The 26,412-nt window shown below is 37.2% G+C and overlaps 1 protein-coding gene across 1 annotated transcript in view; it reads left to right on the top strand.

Annotated features, from left to right (window-relative positions):
• The window catches only part of RBFOX1 (RNA binding fox-1 homolog 1), a 1,334,919-nt gene that overhangs the window by 313,711 nt on the left and 994,796 nt on the right, over nucleotides 1-26,412 (top strand). Inside the window, exon 3 of the mRNA XM_035895926.1 lies at nucleotides 9,256-9,288. Coding sequence (XP_035751819.1) covers nucleotides 9,256-9,288 — 33 coding nt within the window. The remainder of the gene's footprint in view (nucleotides 1-9,255; nucleotides 9,289-26,412) is intronic.

Raw genomic sequence — 26,412 nt, 5'->3', positions numbered from 1 at the left:
GGGGCCTCGCGCAGGTGGTGTGCGGGGCCCCTCACACGCGGCGGCATCTGCCTGTGATGTCGCCTTCCCACCGTCTAAACTGGTGACGTTTGGAGTTTGTCACTGCTACATTTTTACGCAACCTGTGTTTCCTAAACAGAGGTGGTTCTTGTTTGTTACACAACAGGCCTCGAGGAAACAAAAGGTAACAGGGCGCTCCCCTGAGCGCTGGCGTGTTTCTAGTCAGCTTTGCCCCATTTCCAGAGCAGCCCCGGGGGTAGAGGAGGTGAGGGCACAGGGAGGTGATTGAAATTCATTAAAACTCCTGAAAGTTTCCAGAGACGTGGGCTTCCTTGGAGCTCCGAGCCACAGTTCATTGTTAATGGAGTTATTGGGTTAAGTTCATCATAATGTTTGACCTCCTGTTTAGGAGCCTGATGATGTGTGAAAGCCTCGCTGCCAAAGAGGAGTGATGGTGATGCAATTTTAGGGGCTAATGATTCTGTTGACCTAATGTCCTCATACAGCTGCTTTCTATTACTGTCGCTTAACTGGGATGTGGTAGGCTCAAGGGACTGTCTTTCGGTAATGAGCTAGCTGTGCAATTATGGCAGCTACTGCAGGACGCTGGAGCTAAATCTATCTCCTTTTCTGCTTCATCATCTATTTTTATATTGTTCTGGCATAATGTGGACATTCCAAAAAATTTGAGTTTATTGCTCCTAGATGAAATGAATAGTGCGAATAGCGCGGCTGGGCTGCTGTGAGGCAGGGATGGTGAGGGAATTGTTTCATAGCTTTTTGGGCTGTCCTCTCACCTCAGTACTCCATAGACTTACAAAATTATTGACGCATAAAAAAAAAAATCACCAGAGATATTTGTGTTTATATTTGTATTCTAGTTAGTATCCTTCCTGCTAAGAAAGTAAGCAGGGAGCATTAATGCAATTTTTACCAGAATCCATGGAAAAGCTGTAGCGGCTCAACAGTTGACTTGGAAATGCTTTGTTTACCTTGAATTGCAGATATAACTTCTTTCAGTTACACTCTGGATTTTTCATAGTCACCATCTAAGAAGTACGAAATCCTAGTTTTGGTTAAGTTACGGAAATTGCAAAGATTATAATGCAGCAGTGTACCTGGATATTTTGTTGAAGGTACAGATAAAGTAGGCTTAGGTTTACTTTTAAAAGGCCAGCTAACAAAGTCTGTACATTTTTACTGCTAACAAAAACTTTGTATTTTTTATGGCCACCTTATTATGCACTGATATTTTCTCTCATTACAAGAGTAATGGGTTTCATTCCCAATAGTAAAGGGGAACCATTCCGCAAGTTCTGTCCAGTGCAGGTTTCTTTGTAAAAGTGAGTTCAAATTTCAAAGAGAAAACCATGTCATATTCAAACTGCTTTGTAATAGACACACAAATACACAGCATATTTCATTAAGAGGATTGTGTACATTAGTTGAAACATGTTTGGGGGCTGAGCTCCTACTGCAGATGTGCATAATGGGGAAAAAAAACCCCAAACTAAAACAAAACCAACATTATGACTGAAAGAGGCTTCATACATGAAGTGAATTACCCATGATAACTACTGTATATTTTGCATACCAATTTATATAGCAAATTTAGTTGAAAGATCTTAAACAGTTAGCTGGTATCAACTGAGCATCACAAGTACTATTATGAAGCAGTTAAGGGCAGATATATTTTTCACCAGCTGCTAAAAATCATTGCCTGTATACTTACTGAGTTTCCATAAATTTGGAGTAATCTAATGCTGTTGTCCATAGCAGCAAGTAAACTGAGCAAAATTTAATTAAAGATACATATCTATGAAATGTGAGTCTTGATTCCACCTGTTCTCCATTCAGCATATTCCACCCATGTATGTCTTTAATATATTGGATTTTTTTAATGGCCAGTCATGTGTGACAGCCATAGATAGAATGTTTAGCATTTTGGAAGACCCAGAGAGCTGGCCCTGCGGTATAGTCAAGTAACTTCTCAAATGCCCTTTCAGGAGCAAATGCTGAAGAGCACTGTTTTTCCCACATAGCTTCTGTGGGGCTGAGGGCTTTTCTAGTTTTATGTCAGTTGAGTTCCCTACCCAGTTTGATGTGTAGCCACACAACCGCTTATTAAAGCGGAATAATTATTTGGGGATAAGGAGAGAGCATGGAGTTAGAGGAAAATGGCCCAGGGCATGAGGAGCATGGGATAGCTACTTGCTGCAGCAGAGGTACTTAATAATAGCCGAAAAATGACTGTGGCCTGAAAGACAACACAGCCATGAATTGGCTGGCTTCAGCGCTGAGCAGTTCACTTCAGCAGCAATCCCACCTTTGAGCAAAACCTGAGCTCACTAATGAGCCTTAACTGCTCTGAGCAGCCTCGCTTGCCCATGGCCCATCAGCTCCAGTTGAGTTTATGAGGTTTATGCACTTCTGTGTATGTATGTGTGCATGCACATATATTTCATTAGCTGGCTTGATCTACAGATGACTTTTTAAAATTAAACTTCAGCTTTTAAAAATATAGTTGTTTCTTTCCATTGCCCAGCAATAGTCCATCTGAGACTACACCAAAATTTCTCTTTTCTAGAGAGTCTCAATTTGGCCAGCGTGCTTACTCTTTTGAAGGAGTTGCTATGAATAGACCTCTTAAAGCCTCCACAGCCAGTTTAAAAAAAAAAAAAAAATCCAGGATTTTAATTAAAAAAAATAGTGTTTTAGGTTAGAGCTTTATCTGAGCAGTCATCAGTACACTATTAAGAACACAAATGAAAAAAACAACTTACATGACTTAACATTTGGATCAGGTTCCACCTTGATACTCAGACACGTTTGGGACCATTAAGGATTAGATTTATAACTGGATGCACAGGGTTTCTTGGTAACCTAAGAAACATGGATGTAAAAGTGAATTTTACTTTGCTTTCCAGCATTGCTTTTAGAAAGCAAGAAGGAGGTAAATGAAAACTAATGAATCATAGCTGACTTAGCAAGAAGGTGATACTTCTTGCACTCATATTTTTGTGCTTATGATGGAGATATTTAAATGTGTTAAAATAACAGTTTAGATTTATAGCCCTATTTATCATGATTACTTCACTAAATTTGGCTAGATACATTAGAATTTCACATTTCGTAGGCATAGTGCTTTAGGAAGTAAAGTATTACAATACAGTTTTTCTTATTTTTTATTTTTTTATTTTGTCAACACTAAAAGGGCCAGATACTACTGAAGGGGTAGGCTTCTTGGTTGCTTTGTTGGTTTTTTTTCTTTCTTTTCTCCTGTTCCACTGCTGCTGTTTATCACAGTGAACCAGTGCTATTGCAGGTAATTGTTCACATAATGGAGTGCAGAGGTAGTGAAGAATACTCAGCATAAAGCTGGTTTCTTCACACACTTGTCACAAAATAGCTCCAACAGCTCAAATTCTGTTCAGTGGTGTGGACTGTGAATCACAATCAGAAATATGTTCTGAATCCTGAGGAGCCAGACTAGGGACTGCTCCAGGCAAATGAAAAAGGGGAAAAAACCAAAGGGCAATCAATCTTACATCTGTCCCAACCCAGAGGTGAATTCAGAAATTAATAAAAGGTTGCAGCACAGTGATTATCAAATTGTAATTTTTAAAACTGCCTAAACTCAGTGAGACAAACTTTTAGAAGTAGAGTTTCACATTTGTTTAGATAAATGCCAAGCCATTTATAAAACCTTGTCAAATTTCTGCCCTTTGACCTCCTTGTCAGTGCAAATTTTAATTAGTTATCTCGTAGGTGTGTTTACTGCAGTAACAGTTTCAGGACTACATAACAGTGGGGCCTTGGTTAGCAGTGAGAGTGAGTGACACAGCCTCTTCCAGAATTGTTTGTTGGTTAGGTATTTTATGTCTAAGAAGTGAAACTATCTGTGAAAAGAAATGTAACTTGACTCACTGTCTCCTACTTTCCTAACTCTCATGGCAGAGTTTGAATGAAACGTGACCCGCAAGTTCTGCCATATCTTCCACTCATTGCTATGCAAAATGATACTTGTGTTTGCCTTCTAACAGCCCTGCAAAAGCATGAGAGGTGGCTTACATACATCAAAAGCTGTATTCTAATGAAATTACTTTCTAGAGTATCTGTCTGAAGGAAGCAGCTCTCAGATCACTGTATTAATGTCCATGGTGGAAGATGATAAAGGAGTAAAACCATTTCCATCTTGTCATTGACAATTCCAGTCTTAATTTTTTTTCTTCAAGGTTTATATATTTTCTTCTCAAAATCCCCTTTGCCTAATTTTCCAAAGGAATTTCTAAAGCCCAAAGTACAGGAGGTGGTTTTCTTAAGCTTATTGTAAATGTTTATTTGTGGCATTTTTGGATTTTTTTTAATCCTGCTCTGGAAATAGCTGATGTTCACAGTTAAGCACAGAGAAGATCCTCACTGAACCAAAGGACCTTTGGTTGCAGCTCTTTCAGTGAGTGGTGTTGTAACAGAGCACATACACATGCCTTATGTGAGTTTGAAACAAGGTGAGCTAAACATGAGCAGCCATGCATTTTCTTTCCTGGACTAGGACTGAAATAACCCTTCTCTCATTGCATAGGGACCTAGGAAAGTGGGAAGGTATTACAGGTAAAAACGGTGAGTTTTTTTAAATGTACAGGATTCAGGTTAATGTGAGAAGCTGAAAAAAATTAAGAAGAAAATAGCTTCTCTAGAAAAATTAGTAACACAGAAAAAGGGCTTCACGTGTTGACAAGATGAGACATTTCACTGAAATGGTTACTGACTTTCAAGCAAGTGATACATGAGAATTCTGGCTCGTAATGCGTCCTTTTCAATTTTTTTCCTGCTTTTTTATCTTTGAGTTTTTATACAGGGAATTTCATATATATTTAATACAAAAATGACATTAAATGAGCTTTCCAGATTCATATTTCAGCAGCTTTCTTCATTCAAGAAGGTTTTCTTTATTTCTTTTTGGTAAGGTGCTGGCTTGAGATACATAATAAATAGCAACTATTTGGATACTGGTTTAGAATGGCAAATAGTGTCCTTTTAATTAATTCTGGAGAGTAGGAACTATGTATGTGTGCACGTCAAGATAAGACCTTTCTAAATGCTCAAAACAGTAAACATAATTTAAAAGACTGTTTACTGTATTTGCAGTGTTATCACCATATCTACATTTTTGTCAGTATTCATAGGATTCCTTATGTAGAATGGGAAGTTCTGAATTGAGCGCAACTTTCCTGAGTAGCAAAAAAGCCATTTTTAAGGATACTTTTTGTCAGTCATGTATAGCTTCTAGCACAAGAAAAATAAATTGCAGCTTCCCCGTAAAAGTGACATAAACCCATGTTTTTTTAATGTCACAGAGGGATTACTGTGAGAAAGACGGGAATCCCTCACCCAAGCTGTGATTTCTCTTGATGTGTTCTTAACTAGTACATACAACGTCAGAGGGACAAGCAAGAGACAGTAAAAGAAAAGCATACTTCATACAAATCACCGATAAGAACAATAGGTTATTGCAGGTAGAATGATGTACAAAGGAAGCCACCAGCCTTATAAAGCAAGATCAACTAGTAGTGACAGGCATGTTGACTATACTCCAGTTCTTTTTATCGAGACATAATTATAGGTACTTCCTTACCCAGGATTGCCCAGGATGGGGATAAATAAATTGGTTTTGTGTCTCAGGTGACTTGGCTACAGATCTCAGTGGGTGCTTTGCTTAAGGAGCTTGATATCTGGCAATACCTTCTCAGAGGATTTAATTGAGCAATCACACCATGACATGCAGACATTTTTTGTGGACGCCTACAGCAAAGAATGACTTCCGAACTGCTGTTCTTTGTCATACACGTTACACTACTATTGTGTCTTCATTCACTGACTTCTCAAACATGACAGAAGATATACCTGCAGGTCTAGAAATTATAAATTTCAGGAACTGGGGGATGGGGAAAGAAATGAGTCATGCAAATAGAATGGTAATTCACTGCATTAAGATACATAAACTTAAATAAAAATTACTGTTAAAACTTTTAGATAATTGACAGGTCTTCACAGACTAACAACAGTCAGGTCATTAATTTCATGAGTGTTATTTGACCTATGGTATTATATTAATGCGTTTTACTGTTTATTAATTAAACATTAGCTCAAGGAATGTCATTATTTTAAATAGAAACACTCCATCTCTGTCTCCATTTATACAGTTGTCGTGGTTTAACCCTGGCTGACAGCTCAGCCTTCACCCAGCCTCTCACTCACTCCCCCTGTGGGATGGGAAAGAGAATTGGAAGGGTAAAAGTGAGAAAAGTCATGGGTTGAGACAAAGACAGTTTAACAGGTAAAGCAAAAGCCACACATGCAAGCAAAGCAAAACAAGGAACTCATTCCCTCCTTCCCATGGGCAGGCAGGTGCTCAGCCATCCCCAGGAAAACAGGGCTCCATCACACGTAACAGTGACTTGGGAAGACAAACGCCATCATTCCCAGAGTCCCCCCCTTCCTTCTTCTTCCCCCAGCTCTATACGCTGATCATGACGTCATACGGTGTGGGATACCCCTGGGGTCAGTTGGGGTCAGCTGTCCCGGCCGTGTCCCTGGGTTATCAGCCCTGTTTCCAACACAAATCCAAACCATGGCCCCATCCCAGCTACTGTGAAGAAAATTAACTCTGTCCCAGCCCAAACCAGCACAATAGTGATGACTATGCTGATCATAGTCCCTCTGGTATGAGGATCACTTTACAGAGTTTTCAGAAATACCTCAGGCTACGTTCTCATCTCTGTGTCCAGCCTGGATACAGTACAGTTTCTTGGCTGTATTGCTAAGGGCTGGTGAAGTATTTAACATAACTCTGGTACGACTGCCTGGTAGCGTGCCCTGCTGTACAGGTATTAGCATGGTACTGCATTGCTCAAAATAATGCATTTCTTAGCAGTGTCACTGTATTGAGTTATTTGTCATTTTGTTTGATAATTTTTCATTAGTATGCTTAGCATAAGAATGTGCTAATGAAATTTGATAAAAAAGTAAAGCTGGGAGGAATTGCCAATATAGAAGAACCTGGAATGTTATCCAGGAAGAGATAGATGGCCTAGCTGATTGAAATAAAAGTGAATTAATGTTACTAATACCAACTAAAAGGTCATGCTTCTAGGAACAAACCTGAAATCAACTGCTGAACAGGGATTTATCAGGCAATAACTTGGAGAAGAAAGGTATGGGCATGATATGTCCAGTGGTCTAGCTCCCGACTGAATGACTATAAAGCAACAGGAGGATATAGCTGTATAAAAGAGAAATACAGTCTTTGGACATATAAGGTGAATTATTAAAGTAGAAGAGTATTTAATTATATTGCAAGGCATGAGGCCTTGCTTGGAATAGTCACGTCGTTCAGTTACATTTACATGTTACTTTAACATAGTAGATAGAGAGAGATAGGCACCTCTGAAGGACAGTTTAGAGCAGGATTTTCGAGAGCTTCAGGAAACACCACTCCAAATTCTGGTGTGTTGAGTTAAACTAGGTTTGGGGCATATCCGCTGCAATATATGCTTTTAGTCATTTGACTCCAAGAAAGATGTAATTAAATGTTATAAGTAGAGTGTAGCTTTAGCGGGTTTATCAGTAGAAAGACCTTCTTGTGAGGAGACATTAACAGTGGCATGTTAAGCCTGATGGAGTGATAGCAGAGAATGGATGCGATGGCTCTCAGTAAGGGTTGTGCTGTAAAGGAGAAATAACTGCTAATGCTAAAGAATCTTGATGAAGAAGAATAACAAAAAAAAAAGGTGACAGGTTGTTTGTAAGTAAATGGAATTCAAATAAGGCAGCTTCTGCTTTGGTGAGAGAAATTCTTGAACAGCCTTCGAAAATCTTATTAGTGACAGAAGATACTCATTTCAAATGGAGTTGAATCCATTTTTGAATCAGGTTAAATTAAATAACTGTTTCTGACTGCAGGTACCTTGTTGTGATGTGACAGGAGTTCAGGAGTTAGTTCCATTCCTAAATTCCTTTGAAATCAGTTTTTGATGAATCCACACATGTCTTCCATTGAACAGCAGCGTTGCACACAAATTGTCTTTTTCACTATGCGGGCTGAGCTCCATTCAATAAACGCTGTGCTCTCCTTCCCCTCCCCTCAAATGGAGTCACGGACGGTCACTCCCTCTCCTACTACCAAAAGCTAGGGAGAGTTGATGCTATCTTTAAAAATTAACGCCAATATAAGGGCAGATCTATTCTCATGTAAATGGAATTATAGCTTGGTGTCAATCTTAAATTTCTGAGGAGATTATTTAGGGTTTTTTAATCCAGTAAAGTTGTGACAATATTGTGACATAAAGTTCTAACAAAGGTTTTTGTCTTACAGACACCATTAGCCTTCACTGTCTAATAAGAACTTATTAACTTCATGTGTGTTATTCGACCAGTAATAGTAAATTACATCTATGTCTATTTAAAGTATTTGAGTAAGAGTTGCTTTACTATAAATGACAATTATGTCTGTCTTGCCTGAACTGAATTTTTTGCAAGTTTGCAATAGTATTTGACTTAGTTACAGTCTGGTGTCTAAAGCTAGGGAGATACGAAGTTCAATTCAATTCCTTGATTGGCAGAGAGAAATAGTTGCTGCAGCTCCACGGCTGTTCAGGAGATGAGTACGTTTGTGCTAAGCACAGCCTTGGTTGCTGCAAGTCAGAAGTGGAACTGGGCCTGGCCTCCGCCTGCAGGGGCTCCTGCAGCCCCCCAGCTGCCCAGACTAGGACGCCTGCACCCAATGCAATGTGTCACCAGGGAGAAGCAGCTGGCAAACCCTTCTTTGCGTTCCACGTAAGCTGTGGCATTCTTCAAACTCTGTTGCTTCTAGCACCACAGAACTAAGCTGGCTTGCTTTCAGAGCATATCCTGGTAATTGTCTCAATGTGTTAGAATAGCTTACAGTTGCGTTACTCTTCGTTTCTTTTCAGAAACAAATTAAAAATTAGTTAAAAATATAAAAACATATATCCAGTTCTGTTTTGGTAAGTTTCCTGAATTTTTTACCCGATATTCCTGAATATTACCATACTCTTAATTTATACCTGATCTGCCTGAGAGGTGAATGGCCTCCTCGCAGTGTGAAAGACAGTTCTCTTCAGTTCTGTTCCCTTAAGGCATAACAACCAATTGATGTCAGTTACCTCAAAAGCAAATTAATCCCACTCCTGTTTTGTTGAATCAATACTAATGCATTTTTCCTGTAATTTTCAGGTTTTGACAACACTGGCTGCCAGCAAAGCTGAGGTAGGAAATCTTGTCTTATACTGGTGGAATGTTAAATAGCTGTCTGCGGTTTTGATAGTGGGGTTAGCTTTCTTACAATTTTGGGGTGAAAATTTAAGAGACTTCATTATCATACTTGTGCTGCTTCTAGTGTTTAATGAGCTAATCTTTGGAATTCTTGTCTTGTTATAACAAAATTTAAGCTGATAAAGTCCTCCTAGGGAAGTTTTATCATTGTGTAGGTCTTTCTGAAGATTCCCACAGCACTGAAACCACATAGTTCAGAGCTTTGTTAAGCATGTAGTATAATTTCCCATTAACAGAAGGTGCCTATCTGACCTTTTCCCTATGCCCTTCAATTTTTCTACTTTGCTTCACGGCAAATCTGCTGTATCTGCTCCAAAGTTGGTTCTGGTGGCATGCATTCCTTCCAAGTCCCCATCTAGCTTCCCTTACTATTAGGTACCATATGACATGAGCTTTTGAAGACACTGGGATGTGAGAGCGAAGTTTAGTTTTACGACACAATGCTACTAGCTGAATTGTTGTTAAATTTTGGAATTATATTAACTGTATTGTATGTTGCCTACATTGGATGCTTGGCATTGCTATAGTTTAGATAGATCATTTTGGAATTGCATTTATTTTGTCAGCTTTTATATTCACGTTGAGGACTTTGTGTGGTTTTAATGGGTCTAACCCTATTCTTAGAGGTGAAAATATTATGATTATTAGAGTATATGTTGAATATTTGATTGCTAAAGCAAAACTGGCAGTCCGTTGTGACCACTAATGTGTGTTATACTGCATTTGTTTCTTTTGAACGCTGCCGTTGAATAAGTCACTGCACTTCTAATAACTGACAGATATTTTTATTCAGTGCACAGTTACTGACTCATTTAAATGTCATGTCGATTGGAAGCTTGGAGTGTTTCTATAAGAAACAGGTCTCGGACTCACAGTAGGGAATTTGTGATGTACTCCAAAGCTAATGTTTAACTATGACAAAATGTCTAGGTGACTGTAACTGCTGTAGTCAGATAAATTTTTAATATGAACCTTCGGTAAATTAAATTGCATTATTAAAGAGAATAGATAAACTGTGCTAGTTACTTTAAAGAACAAGGACACAAGTTCACTTACATACTGTAAAAGAATGACACAATTTATTTTTATTTAGATTATGACTGTAATTTCAGTGTTCAGTTTTGCTGGTCTGATTCAGTTGCATACTTGGCTTGTCTCAGAGAGTTTTGGGAGTAGGATTTGCATCTGATTTTTCCCTGTGCGCTATTTTAAATGCCTGTTATATCAATAGAGTCTACTAATAAATAGTTGCTTTCAGTTTCTTGTTGTGGAATGGAATTTTTTGGGCTGAGATTTGTCATTGTACAGGTAACTACTATCATTTTTGCTCCCTTATAAAGTCTGTTTTCTAATTTCTTTGTAAAATGTTCCCATATACTTTTTACTTTTGTATGTGTAAAATTCTAGAAATATTACAAGTTTCTGAGTAGGTCAGTGGTGTGTTGTTGTTTGTTAGTACTTCCACCATTTGAAAACTTTAAGAGAGTTAGCACATTTTGTTATTCTTTAAAAAAGGTTATCAGTTGGCCTTTCTGCTTCAGCCCATGGACCAGCTGACTTAGTAGGCACAAATGTGTATGTAAGTGGTTATCATTAGACGCTGTTTCTCCCGTTGGTGAAAGTACTCAGAAGAAATGCCAATGTTCCCCAATACAGGGAGAATCCTAATTGAAGGTAAAGGATAATTAAGGGCTTTCCTGAATCAGGGCAGTAGTGTTGTTTGTAAATAGTCTACTGAATTCAGTGGAATAACTCACAAGAATAACAACTAAAAAGAACAATAAGCATGCAGAACTGGTTGCTGAGTTTTTGAATTGACGACAATTTTCAACTTGAGCGAAGTGGCTCATTTGACCTAATGGCAAACTTCCCAAGATTTCTTCCTAGGACCTACATAGTGCACGGGTATTAGGTGTAACATAGTACAGTTTTTGTGTATTTTGAGGCTAACACGCCTTAAATAACTGTTTGTGTGGATGACATAGAAGACATTTCCTCAGGTTTGAGAAATGTGGCCTCATGTTTTGCCTGATTTTTTTTTTCTTTTTTACACTCTTTGGACTTCATGAACAGTTCTGACAAAGACACAAGCCAAAATAACCTTGTTCTGGCTGACCCTTGCATCTCATCTTAACTCATTAGAGCTCCTCAGTTCTTTGCTACTGTACAGTATTTGTGTCACAAGATCTCTAGTCTGCTTCTGAAAAAAAAAAAAAAGTACATATATTTGCTTTCTGAAATCTTTTATTTGGTTGTTTTATTTGGTTTATTTGGTGAAATCTGCTATTTGGTTGTTCTTGAACTGTTGATCCAAGTAGTCTTGAGATTTGATTATTCCTCTTTTTCCTCTCACTTGACATAGCTGTGTTCCCATACTGAATTTTGTATGAAGTCTGAATGAAAACTTAGCATGTTTGTATTACTATTGAATGTTTTAGGAAAATATAAACGAGTTTGTTTTGTTTTTTTTTTTCCAAACGCTGGTTGCCACATGCCAACTGTAGAGAAACAAGTACATCTAGAGGAAGCTGTCAAGTAATCCAAAGATCTTTCTTCCACCTTTTAACGCAAAGGAGCAACAAATAGTGACAGAGTCAAAGTTAGGCAGTGAAGCCTTCCGTGAATAATTGCCAAATCTGCCTACACTGTGTCTTTTAGTGTCACAGTCTTGTAAACATGCAAGTTAGAAGCATCTTAAAAAAAAGGAACTTGTGCATGTGTAGTCAAATATGAAGATTTTTATGACAAATTACTCTGGTCACAATAAAACACCTAATGGGTTGTGTTAACATCATTACAAAATGGGCCTGAGAACAGTCCCGAATACAGCTATATGCTGTATAAATTGCCGCAACATACATAATACTTTATAATAAAACTTTCGTGTAATTCCCTGGAACAACACAGTTTGAGGAATGAGTTTTTTCAGGTCTGCTAACTTTAACTAATACAGGTAGTCTAGTCCTTTTATTGCTTTTTTGAGTATATGTTTGTCCCCTTCAAAGGCATTTCATTCAGTAAAGTGTGTGACTTTTTCAAGTGTCCTTTTGAATTAGCTGTTAGTATAAATAATCTTTATGTTGGGGAAAGCATAATTTCTCTTCTTCTTTCTGAAACAAATGTTGTTACAAAAATAGAGAACAGAAAGCTGCTTACAATTCCTGTTTTCCTCCCCAACATTTGAATAAATGATGCAGTGACGTTCAAGGCTTTCTTCTTGTGAGAAGTTAGAGGTCATGCCTGATTGAAATACAAGTTAGTGTAGCTGTGTCTAAGCTCTCTGCCTGCTTTTATGTGAGTAATGTCAAGGTAGCCTTTTTTTACTCTCATAAAGAAAAGGCTGCCAATATGTCTCAATAAAACTGGAAATCAAAATCATCTCAAAGTCAAGGAGGTTATTAAATCAGAGTTTAAGGAAAAGCTCAGAATAGTGAGCAGAATATGGCTCTGACAATAACAAAACTGTGATTGATTTATACCGCAATCTATAAGGTCCTTGATTATCAGGAAATGCCATTGTTAAGCCCCCCACTTTCCATACATGGGAGGAATAGGTCAGGCCTGGTGAGTAGCATGGTTCTGCAAAGGCGAATAAATGTATTATACTTCAGTCACCCTTTTGTTGCTCTGTGTGTGGGGTGGAGAGTGGAGAAAAATCCTCTGACAGGACGTACAATTGTTTCATTTATATTTTGTTCATAAAATGTTTATGAAAAATCATGTATGCTTGTGGTGCCGTGGAAATATGTTTGCATGAATGATGTGAGATTCATATGCAAGGTGTCTTAAGCAGATATGGTCTGAAAGCCATTCAGAGCATTTGTGCTTGCTGATATTATTGTCTGTTTGCATTGCACTAATGCCTAGAGGCCCCGGTTGGAATCCTGGTCTTTCAGGTTGTGTACAGGCATGTGTTACACAGTCGATATTTCAAAGGTCTCGCGCACTTTACGTAGATAATATATAAAATGGCTAGAGCGAAATGAAGAAAGTCATATAGCAGGTCAGTAGCAGAACTGTCGGGTTTTGTTGCCAGCAGGACCATACTATCCATTTTTCCTAGTTTTGATACCAAAGTGAACTAACTAATTTTTTAAAAGGAGTCAGTAAAAGGTTGTGTGTAAACAGAGAGCAGAACTTTCTACAAAAATATGCATCTACCGATATTGTCCTGCTATTATTGTTTTGATAGTTTGTGGTGTGCTCTGTTCTTAGTAGACTTATAATTCTTTTTGCTAGTATATGAGTAATTTTTAAATCCTGTTGGCTGATTTATTCCTATGGGAAAACTATAATATCAACAGAAACTTTATTTGGGGAAACATGGATGCTTGGTTGGATGCTCTTAGGATTATTTGCAGGTGTTGTATTAAAAATCCATGGTAGATAAAACCATGTCATTCAGTCTTCCTAGCCTCCACATCCTACTTTGTTCTCCAAAGCACACTTAACATGCAGGGACCTAGTCTGCCATCACTCCAGGGTAAGTACGTGCTCAGGACAGAAGACGTTTCCATTTCTGTTTTCAGATTGTTTTTTTCAGCATGAATGAATGGATTATAGCCTCTCCCTTTTCTGATGCATCAACACTTTGCATCAGCCAAGGCATTTGCTTGAACCTGTGCATTGTTAACCCTATCTAGCTGCATATTCCCTCTTCCATAAAAGAGGAATGGGGCATTGAGTGATCAACCATGACTGATAAAGAATTCACCATTAGTATTTTTTTTTAATGTTCATATCTTTAAATCACTTACAGCAAGAAAATATTTGCATTTTAAAAAGCAGTAGCAATTTCTGTACCATCTCTGTAGTTCATAGCAGGACTTTAGAATTTATCAAAAGGATGATTATTACAGTAAGATGGTCCTGTTTGCTTGAGGCACTGAAATCCCTTCAAATCTGACTGAGGCACATACTGTCACAAATTGTGTATAAATAGGTATGACTAGTTTTAAAAAAAAAAGATAATTGTTTATTATATTACTATTAAGAATATTAATAAGTTTAAGTGTAAATTCAAGAATTATGTGTCAAAGTAATTTTTATTTGTCAAGTTCTTAGAATTGAACAGTTACAACTGTGCAGAAGTTGTTATTTTGATGTTTACCCATAAGTGATTTCCCCTGAAAAGTACTTTACAAGCATATAAACTGAGTCAGGGTCTGAACTCCCACTGGAAGGTGCCTATGGGTAATTCAGTGTCACATATAAATCCTGCTGAGCACCTACCTGTGTCTTCAGATGCCTAATAAACCCTTGATTGTCAGTGATGGGAACTCCCAGCTGTAGCAATTATCTTGACAAGTTAATACGGACATTCCAAATGTGGCAGAAAAGAAATTCATAGCAGTGCATGCCTGGTAGGTGACCTTTGAACGTGATTTGAGTGCATCCCCCTCTGAACACTTAAAATACCTGCCTTCATTAGTATTCGCTAGATTCCCCTCCAACTTCTACTATCAACACCAGAATCCTGGCTACCTTTAATAGTTTAGAGGTTTAACCACACTACTTACATATTTATGCATAAAAACTATACAACATGGATGGGAAGGAATTCTAGGAAGTTTTCATCCATTTTTTATTCGAGTACGAATTTATAGGATCGTACTCTTTCAATAGGAGATTCTTTACAGTAATTTTAAGCTTCACAGTGTGAGAGGCAGTCTTGCTGTAGCTGCTACTGTAAAGTCTAATTTGCTGCATAAAATATGAGAGCTGTAGTGAAATATGAGCCTGAAGAGCAACTCTTTTGATCTTCAGTAGTCAAAAGGTTGGCATGTATAATGCTATGAAAATAAATGATGTCAAAACTGTAGGAAATAATTTATGGATTAGGGACTACCTTACTCATAGAAGCTGAAGCTTCTACCATTGAAAAGCAAATAGTTTGACATAAGATAATACATAGAAATTACAAACTTTGATAAAAACCCAAGTATGTGAAATCTTGCAATACATCACCTTAGACATAACCAGTTGACTAATTTACTGATTATAGTTTATTAAAAAGAACATTTATAATAGATACGATCGGAACTTTAGCCTTCATTTTGTATTTCGTTGAATAAGTAATAGGCATTAGCTGTCATCCAGTTTGGCAAAGACTTGGTCACATAAATTTTCTTTACTCAGTTATAGTGACAAAATCTTGGCTCTGTAAGCTCTTAAAAATGAGCTTTTTTTTTTCCCCCAGCTGTCCCAGTACAGTCTGAGGACATACTCAAGTGCTTCATGGTGCTTCTAGGAGAGTGATTTGCAAAACAAGATCGTAATATTTGTTGGCTAAAATCTTTATCATTACTATGTCGTGAAGATTCTTATGTGTGGCTCTGGTAGCTGAGACCTCATAGCCTACAGCAGTTTCAGACTAGGACTTTTTTTTTTTTTAATATGTATACAAAAAATGGTTCATGGACTGAGTCAGTTACTTAAATTTGCTTCATTTAAAGATTCGCAGTCTTCTCTAGTGAAGTCTGTATCTCTGGAAACAGTCTTTTAATTGTTTGTTTAGATTTATTTATTTATTTATTTGAGCCTCTATCTTTCTTTTGAGGTCTGCTTTGTTAAGTTCTCCTAGGCTTTTTGCTTGTCCTTTTGTCACTCAAATTCTGCTCATTTCCTTTGGTCAGGACTGTAAAGCTGTTTATGGAACACAGTGTGACATAAGTCTGGCTCATATATATATGCACACTTTAAACACATATTTATGTATATGTGGCTCCAGAGTACGTTTCAGCAATGTGTATCAGTAATTCGATGGTAACAGAAGTTAATATAAACTAGTCTCACTAAAGGGATAGTATTGACTTGAAAGTGCACTTTGTTTATTGTTTCTGTTTCTTAGTTTAGTTCTATGTCTTCTTGCTACATGTTGTAAGTTTTCAATGCTATTTGAGAATCTTAACATGTTTTGATAAAGATTTTAAAGATGCTGCATTAATCACACGTTTCTCAGTCCTTTTGTTTTGAATTTCAAGAGTATCATACTGTCAGAACTGTAATGTGTCATATTGATCTTGATGATTAAATCGGCCAAAGGAAACTTGATTTCTAAGAGAAAACTTAATATTCGGAAAGCCCAAATGCCTCCTAAATATTTATAGGCTACAAAAGTTGATCAAGTACCTTTGTTCTCTGATTATTACAGTGAACGGTGACAGTTCAGATTCTCATCATATTAATGTGATGTAGTAACATATAAATTCATGTGTATGTGTTTTCAATCATGTGGATACGCTGAGGTAACTTTTTTTTTTCTATCTTGGCAAGGCAAGAAGATAAATAGGTGAAAATGTGTATGTGTTTGAGCGATAAAGTTGGTTTAATGATTCTTGGGGAAAAATTTCCTGTGGTACATACCATAGTGACTTGATTGAACAGGACAGAATCATGCAGTTCAATTAATGTGCAAATATGTGTTCACTGAACTTTCATTCCATTTATCACATGGACGTGGAAATAGGGTCATTTTTTATCTCTATATTATGTATATGACATCTTAGTTTGCTTCTTGCATGTTGCTATGGGAAAAATAGCAATGTGGCACACCACGGGCAAAAAGAATTGGAGATAAATTCCGCAGCTGTCACAAACATCTTTAAGTAGATCTTTGAAGATAAACCTCTTCCTACTGCAAGGATTAACATTAAGAAGGCTTTTGCATGCTCTTTCCGTTAAAATTGTATGCATCTCTTGGTCACGTGCTGTTAAAAGTCATTGGCAACAATCATCACGTTTATGAAGTACATAGTTAGCAAAGAAAGTGCAATCACAGAAAAAAGCTCAAAAGGAATTTTTAGTTGAACATACATTAGTATTCACCATTGGTTATTTAAAATAAGAAGCCACCCATTTCAAAGAAAGTTTTTTCTGATGCTTACAAAGGTTTTTCTTCCATCCTCAGACCTAGTGAAATTTGTTTCAGGAATGTTCTCTTTCTTTTGACTCATTATTCTAAATCAGGTTATCAAGGGAACAGATGGTTATTCAGTTTATGCTCTGAAAACCTACACTGGAAATTCTGTTATTGAAAGTATTGTGAATGTTTTTCTTTTCTTTTATTTCTATAATTGGGGAAAAAAGTTTTCTTTTCTCTTTGTATTGAACAAAACCCATTCATAACAGCAGAGGAAAAAGATGGAATTTCATAGGTACAATGTAAAACAACGTGGTAAAAAAATTCCTTTCCTAGGTACCTATAAGAATATAGAAATGTGGTTAAAATTTTCATTGTTGTATTTCATTGATAGTCTAAAGTAAAGACCTTTTGGCTGACATGGGCAGATGTATAAATTAAAGACTAGCTGAGTTCCTCATGGAATTGTAATCTTTGCAGGCAAAGCTTCTAACCTTTAAACAAACCAGAGGCCAAGTTCTCTGCCATGTAAATTGGCAGAGCTTCATAAACTTTAATGGAGCTGTGCCAGTTGTTAAGAGCAGTGAATGTAATCTTAATTTAGGTAGAAGGTGGCAAAAGCTTAGGGATATAAAGTGGAGTCTAGATTGTTAATTATCAGCCCCCCCACCTCACTGTTGAACAGGAAGAATTTCTGTTGGCTTGGGGCCTGCAATGTCTGGTGAAAAAAGATATTTTTTCAGCAGTTACTTAATGTAACAACATAATGCTTTAATTAATGTAATAGAATGAATCACTGCAATGTAGCCCTCTCTGGTTTTGCTCTTTTCTTCAGTCAGCTGGTTTTCTGCCTTAAAAAGCACCAAGAGTGAGCTTTCTGGCTGAAGCACAGCTAAGCGACTGTCAATGTATTGCAGGTAACTTGGGCTGACACCTGTTAAAGTATGAAATGTAATCAGTTTTCTCATTTACTGCCTGTGAGCTGAGGTTAACGTAATAGTGATGGTGCACGCACATATGCAAACATAAATATTATTAGTATACTCTTTGTCTGGGTAAAAGATGCAGGTCTACTAATATTTGAAGTAAGGCAGTACTTGATGATCTGCAAAGAGATAACCTGTCCCATCAGTGAAAAAGTCATATTTTGCAAAAGCACTAGACTAGGAACACTAAAGTGACTGAATAAGACATTATTAAAAACTGTATTATGTAAAATGCAGAAAAGACCGTATTTCATATTGATTAAGCCTTGTACTGCTACTTAACATTGTGCACAAAATGGACAAAACAGACATTCTGGCAAAACTTACGGACGAAATGTAAGTAGGTTGGAGAAAACAAACAAAACCCCCCATTAAAGCGCAAAAGTCATGTAGTTTTCTATCAGTACAAAAACATTGATTGCAGAAGTTATAGTGTATTATGGTTTTATGTTTAGGGTAAATAATGGGTTTGTAAAAAGTAGGTTATACATAAGGTAATTCACAAGTAAAGCAATTATGAGCCAAACAGCATTTTGGTTTTGGACCACTTTTCTTCAGCAGGAGGCTTTGGAAAGGTGCTGCTGACCATTCACATTGTATGTCTTAAGCAAAAAGCTTTACTTCTAGCAATACTTGCTGCAAAGGTGAATAGCTCGACTTAGGAGGTGGTGCCTGACAGAAATGCATGTTTGGTTTGGTTTGGATTTTTTCTTTTTCTTTTGACTGAAGTGTTAAAATTGTTTGCTTTCCCTTTCATGTTTGACTAGCCACTACCCATCTTCCCTATGCTCCTGTAAAAACACAGGGTTTAAGGCAATTTAAAACTGGAGTGGTTGTTTGGAGAAATGCTTTTATTACTATAATAGAGGCAAGAAAAAAAAAAGTGTTGTTCTCTGGCCCCTGCTTTTCATAAGGTAAGGTACAGAGAAATGCACAGTTGTACCTATATTGGTGTACCTGTAGTGTAGCTGCTTCAGGGAGAATAAGAGAGAGAGACTCCTGCCCAGTCTTACAAAGGTGAGGAAAATAGATGAATAGACTTGGGAAGGAGGCTGCCATGTCATGGAGGGAAGTGGGGAAGCTGAGCAAGTAATGGGTGAAATATACCCCTTTCTCCTCCTCAGTAATGACAACTTTGAAGAAGGGTCAGCAAGACATAGCCAAAAAATATCCTTTTGTACCCCTTTGATCTTGAGTTTTCTCAGGTGGCATAATTAAAATATTTCTGTTGTGGGTGAAGCAACTGGGTGCTTTGGGATATGGAGGAAGATCTGCATCTTTCACCTTATAAAAGGGCAAAAGACAGAGGGCAGCCCGGGGTATGTATTAAGCCCCTTGCAGCACATTTTTTTCCTCAGCAGTTCCACATTTCTTTGCTATTGAAAGAGGAGTCCAATTTCTGGTCTGATAAAGAGTTACCAATTACCTGTATTCTGAAGGTGATTTATTCACATTATGATGAATTATTCACATATGATGAATTATTTGCAGAATGACTAAAGTGTTTTCCTAGCCAAAGGATACTGTCTGTTTGATTGGGAGTTTATGATTATGAGACTAGTCTAAAGTCTTCAGAATCATCTTTACAGGGTTTCCATAACAGAACAGACTAACTCACAGCAGTTGGTTTGAAAATTACTCTTCCTTGCTGTATCTCATTTTCATCTTCCTTAGTGCCCTTTATCCCCAAAGGACACAGCGAATGTTGTCGTGTATAGGATTTGAAGAAATTCAGAGTAGATTCCAAATCATCTAGAGAAGCTCAGCAAGTACAGTCTTTTAAACTTGATTACTTTTTTTCTGCAGACTTTACATTCTTAGACTTCAAACATAACAAGAGAATATCTTTCCTGCTCTGGATTCAGTGAATGTTTATGCTGTAACTTCTCTGGGGAGGCAAAGTAGCTCCCATCTGAACAGCTCTTCACATACAGCATGATTTTTGAAAAAAAAAGAAATTGAAAACAGCATAGTATTTGAGATCTAGGTGATCTATTCTGGCAAATAACAGAAGGGCATCTACAGTTGAACATAGATGATTACATGTTGATAAAGCCACCGATTGTCAAGAGACCAGAAGAATGTTCTAGGAGGAAATATCTGTGAAGTTTAATGCATTGCGATACATCGCTACAAAACCTGCGCTACAAAACAGCTTTCTAAATCAGTGTTCTAAGAACTGTATTCTGTTCATTGGTTTAGTTTGTCTTGCATTGACTTAACCCAAGAAGCCAACTTAATACTGTTTATAAGTTAGTTTTGAAGCCTGCTTTTTAGAAGAGAATCGTAGTAGCAGATTAAGGCCTAGACCAATATTAATAGAAAGACAAACCAAAGAGGCAAACTAAATTAATCCTGTCTCTGTTAAACTTTTAATAAATCCTTTATTAATTGGTATATGGACGATGCATTCAATTATGATCTCTACTGCTCAGCACAGTATTTTAGGAGAGATGCTACAGAAAACTCAAGAAGACCTAAAATGGCACTTAAAAAAGTATTTTTGAATGTGGCTGTAACTGGCAGAAAGTTAGGTTTATGGCTCTTTGCTGAATAATTAAAATACCAAATTAAAGGAGTCCTATAGAGTAATCAAATGTGTCTCTTCTCGTAATTATAAATGCATTATGGTAGAGAGAATGTGAAAGTTTAGCAACCATATGAGCCACTAATTGAGCTGCTTCTCCCACAGGTGATTTGGCACTTAATTCCTTATCACCCATATCTAGTCTCACTGAGATACTCTGCTATAAATAGTAGGTGGCTTCAGATTAGCTCCTAGATTGCAAAACTGCATCTAAAAGCTCACTGATCTCTTAGGCTCTATACTGTCTGTATAGAGACTGGCAATTTTCTGGGTTTTTGTCTGCCCATATAATCCTTCACTAGAAAACACTAAGCTGTCAAAACAAAAACTGTTTGTAGAAAAGACTGGAAAAGTGTTGGTATGTTTTCCATTAAAAAAAAAACAAAAAACTTGTAGAATTGTCAGAAAAAAATATTGTGACTGAGTCCAAAATTCTCTTTAGTTCTGGGATGCTTTTGTTTGTTTGTTTTTGGGGGTTTTGTTTGTTTGTTTAATTGGGGGCTGAGGAATGGAAGGTGTTGTGTCACAAAAGTTACAAAGAAGAATTCCAGTCTTAATAGTAGAGAATATATGGTCAGTGGTTTCATGCCTGTTATGCTGGTACTGAAATACCATCAAATATGTTATCAGAGGGCACTCTGTTTGGACTTCTTTGCTTCTGGGTAAGATGGTCCAATTTTCCTTTTGTATTTGCAAATGATCACTTTGTATTTTTTCCAATTCTGACAGTTATGATTTCTTTTAAAAGGAGACTTACAGAGTAGTATAGGGGTGGATTCATTTTCAGAGTAGGTGTGGTTGTTCTTGTGTATGCATGTACTTGAACTTTTTTGAGGGTTTCTCAAGGTGGAAATTGGCATGCCATGGATAACACTGGGAAACTGTCTTATTGCAAAGTATTTTAAGCAATTAATCAACCACTCTGTGGTCCCAACTACAGAAACAAGATTTTGAACAGCCAGCAGAATTGTACTCCCTGGATTTTCTGTTTACATTTTCTTGAGCAGGGAGTCTTCATATGTGTTTCTGTTCCCGCAGGGCATGGCCTGTTTTTTGTTTTGTTGTTTGTTTTGTTTTCTTTTTTAATAAAGACTCCAAATTCAGCTATATAGTTGTCCTCATCCGGTTAATGGCAAAATTTTAATAACAGGCTTCACAATATTTCACCCATATGTGCCAATGATCTCCTTCTACCCTCCTAACTGACATCCATATAACCGAGTTGCATCAGAGTTGTGTGTTCTTGAGCAGGACTGATGTGGAAAATTGAAGTATTTGGTTTATGTCACCAAACTCTCTAAAAACGAAAAATAATGAAAAAAATCCCTTTTTCCTTTTATAAAATGTTGTAAACTGAAGACTTATGATTGCATTTTGATTAAAAGTAATTACAAGTAACCTTAATTAGCTCCTGATCCCATGAGTTTAGAGGAATGCTCTATTTAAAATGATCTAATACGAAAAATGAATATTTTCTGAACATTTTTGTAATGAACAAGAATGTTTTTTTCCTTCATGCTTTCCTAGTGTTTAAAGAACTCTAAAACAATAAATGCAATTTAAAATGTCCAGAAGAACACAGAAGCCGCTAGGAACTTTATTGTCATCATTCCCCTAACTGATTTTAAACATTGGCTTTTCATGGATAGGTAACCATTTACTTTCTACATGAGTTGCAGTGATAAGAATTTATTACAAGGACCTCAGGGAAATGTTGTTACATCTATTAAAAAAAAGTTACCATTAATTTTGTGGAATTAGAACATCGATTTAATTTGGCCTCCTTTAATTGATGTTAGGTAGCTTGGGAACTGATGTCCTCACTTTGTAAATGCACTTAATCACTTCTTGCTACAAAACCTTGAATGTAATTTTTCCAATCAGAGCTGACAGTTGTAGGGTTAAAGCTCAAAGCTAATAAATTCACGTGGGCTAGATACTGTACTACCTGGTGTCCTTCTTCAGAAATATTTATATTGCAAAGCAAGTCTGAATAATTTTGATTAGATAATCTCACTAAGTGTTCTTTTTCTAAATTAATTTTATTTGCTCATGTTAGCACAGTAATTCAGTTTGGTGATGTTCTTCTTCATGGGAAAAAAATATTCCTCTGCTCGTACGGTTGTCAGCTAGCATACTGTAGAACACAGTTAAATATATGGTCAGAGTGCCTGGAATTAAGTGGCACTTTGGTTGTCATTTCTGAAGGCAGAGAAGTTTAAGCAGCATTTGGACAGACACTGTCAGGTTAAAAGTCACGCAGTTCACAAAAGCAAATGTCAACATGCTCAGGTTAATGACGGCACTTTAAATGAATTATATGGAAATAATTACTTTAAAAATTAGTCTGCTTATTCTCATTTGTGGTATTTCTTCAACATTTCACACTCTGTTTGGAGAATAAAAATAGATTTGCGAGTGAGGTGTTTTAATGATTTATTCTTGATGAATAATCATTGCTGCAATCAAAGTTTTCCCTGGAGAATCATGGCCAAATAAGAATGACATGTTGGTTGGGGGAAGAAATAATAACTCCAGAAGTCCTTTTACTAGAGAATACCACTTTTCATTGCAGTTATTTCCCCTCTTATTATTAGTCTTGTTTATGATCTTCCAGGCACCTCGTAGGAATAGTGGGATAAAAGAGCAAAAAAGCCTTTTGTCTTGGAAAAACTCCTCAAGTGGTCAAAAAAATCAAGATTTTTTTTCTTTTCCACCAGAGGAGGGTTAATATTGTGCTATGCACTTTGTTAAAAGCAGCATATTTTTATGGACTCATTTAATGGAACTTCTAATGGAAAGGAAGACAGGCTTTCCCTAGCATATGTCATATCATCCCAGGCTAGTACCTAGCTTGTGAGCATCCCCCTTCACATGGGACACAATCTGCCTTTAAACACTTAACTAACTAGGCTAGCTAATTTCCAAACAAAATGCAAACAATTAAGTTCATTTCCGTCTGTTTTCCACCAATTGTATTTAAAGGAATACTGTTATGAGGAATAGGTTGTCTGACACAACGAGAGCTGAGAACCACCCAGCTCCTGTATATGACAATATAAGTACCAAACATCTATTCTTTGTCTTGGTACATCCATAAACATGTATTTCGTGTACTTAGCTACTTTTGACCTTTATGTTAGGAAGTGGTTGTAACAATTTCTCTGTGGAAGTGAAGGAATGCTGTTAATTTTAATACAGATGTGTTATTTCTTTCAAGGATAGGGAGTTTTCAGTATGGTAAAATTAAGATCATTGTTCTGTCATTCTCACCTGAAGTAACTGCTTTTCACTGTGTTCGTAGGGAACTTAATCTACTGTGTATTGCTTAGATCTCTCAAAAATCAGTTATAAGTAAATTCCTATATTGATCTGATTTAATACAGAAGTGTACAGAAATACTATGGGGATATCATCACTATAAAATCTGTCCTGGGGATTTTATTTAATTGGATTTGCAAAGTATGCATTTCTCTGGTCTGACGTTTCTATTTTTATTTTAAATATTTATCTTTTGAGTCAGTAGCTTGCACTGACCATATCACTGATGAAATTGAGGACAGCTTGGGATCCTGTTGTTGACATTTTTATTTAACCTATGACTGTTAGAAGGAAATTCATTAGAATATATGGTTTCCAGTAGTTCATTTTACTTTTTTTGTCATGCAGTAAGGCTACCTCTCCTAGATCCACAGCCAACTGTTTATTGCATTTTTTTTAATGAGCTACACCACCTTCAGGGAAACTTACTGTGAGGGCCAGCTTGAGGCACAGCGAAGGAGGTAGTTTCCAAGGGTTGTAAACTGGTAAGGGAAGCAAAATCCCAGTTTTAGACAAGCAGACCTGCCTCAATTTCCCTCATCCTGCGGTGATGGCAAAGCAGGTTTGCAACCACAGCCTAATTAGAGACTCGGAGTGCTGTGATGGGCCATTGCAAATCCAGCCCTATTTTCTGCCTTTCCCTAGCTCTGTCCTTCTCCTTTAAAGGGCAAGAAGCTGCAGAGATAATATAGCCCCACTGCTACAATGCAGGGCTTGCTTGGCAGATGCTGGTAACAGCCTGCACTTCCCTTGTTGCTTATCTTTTACAGTCTCAGTTGTGCAGATGCATGTATTTCACATGGGCAATTATGGAGAAAGATACAGGCAACAGGATCATAGTATTTTCCAGAGACACACAGCTTGGTCTAACTTCCCAGGAAAAATAATATTTGATGAAGTCAGTCGGCCAAAGCATAAAATAGAATTTGTCTACACTACAAAGAAGTTTTGAAATGCTTTTTGTTTGATTCCGCAAAAACTGATGGTTATATTCATGTTCTTCATGCTACGTGTTGTAAGTTAAGAGTAAGCAAATGTGGGTTACTTATGGCAATAGGTGTATTCTCTAAGCAGTGAATGGGTTTACAGCTGTCCTGTTCTTTCCCAGAGTATAAGGATTCTTAATTGTGCTATTGGCTAATTAACATTGCAACCCATTTGCAGGAGCAAAGGGGAAGCAGAAAGAGCAAGAACCAGTATGACTTCCTAGCTGTGAGTCATATTCTGGTATCAGCTGAGTGGCAAAGCTGTTGAGAACTGCTGCTGTTCCACCCTGGTCCAACAGGTGGGCACCTGCTGCTTTATGAGCCTGTGTGGTTGTTCCCCAGCTGATCTGTGAGTCTGCCTTGAATGAAAGGGAAGTCAAGTCCAGGCAGGCTCCTGTCTCAGGTAGGGAATGCAATGTTGGTAACTGCTTTCCTTTAAATGATACCCTTACCTGTCTGTGAATGCATTAGTGTGCTGTCAGGCTCATCAGATCAAAATGCAGGACTTTGACCAGGCCCTAACATAACTTACAAAACTATCTACATTTTAGCTCTGAGAAATCTAGAGCTTGAGAATTAAATTCCCAAATCTTAGATCCTGGCTATCCCTGTGGAGTCCCTGAAGAGTGAATTTCCTGGAGTCCTTCCCTTAGCTCTCTGAAGTAGAGGGGAAGACAGCTGGGTTCTCTGCTTTAATTAGACTAAGGAAGCAGCTCATAAAAGATTGGAAAAGAGAGCAAAAATCATCCAACCTCCTAGTGGAAATGCTGCATGAATAATGTTGGGAGGGAATCAGTAGCTCCAAAAAGTTAAATAAGCCAAACAGTTGTCAATTGTTTTTTTCCATCTTTGCAAATTTCCTTGGTAACAGTTGGGTGAGTCGGTGATTCAGAACATGGTTCCATTTATTTGGTTGAAAAGTGATAAGAGTCGTAAATATTTCACAGGAATCTGTGGCAAGTTTCCTCTACTGTGACTCATAAGGATTTGGATTATTATTATGAAAACATTTGTAAAGTATTGTCTTTCTTTTCATCAAGGAATGTTCACTTGAAAATCCATGCTACAACTGTGTTGTTCATTGCTTATCTCTTTTTCTCTGGGGTTTAAAGCATTAGTCACTGTATCAGGGCACTAATACAGTGCCTGGTGGTATGGGTAACAGCACATAAAATAAATGGCAATATTCAGACCATGTATAGACTGAAAATGTTAGCGTCACAAAGCTATTGGGAGATACAGCAATTTCTATTGCATTCACAAATAAAATAAAAATTAAGCTAAGTAAGGTGTTTTTTTTTTTAATGTGTATTTCAT

This window comes from Egretta garzetta, unplaced genomic scaffold (genome assembly GCF_000687185.1).
Source record: "Egretta garzetta isolate BGI_Z169 unplaced genomic scaffold, ASM68718v1 scaffold426, whole genome shotgun sequence".
NCBI lineage: Eukaryota > Metazoa > Chordata > Aves > Pelecaniformes > Ardeidae > Egretta > Egretta garzetta.
Note: the sequence above shows the minus strand (reverse complement) of the source record. Positions and strands in the feature narration are given on the sequence as shown.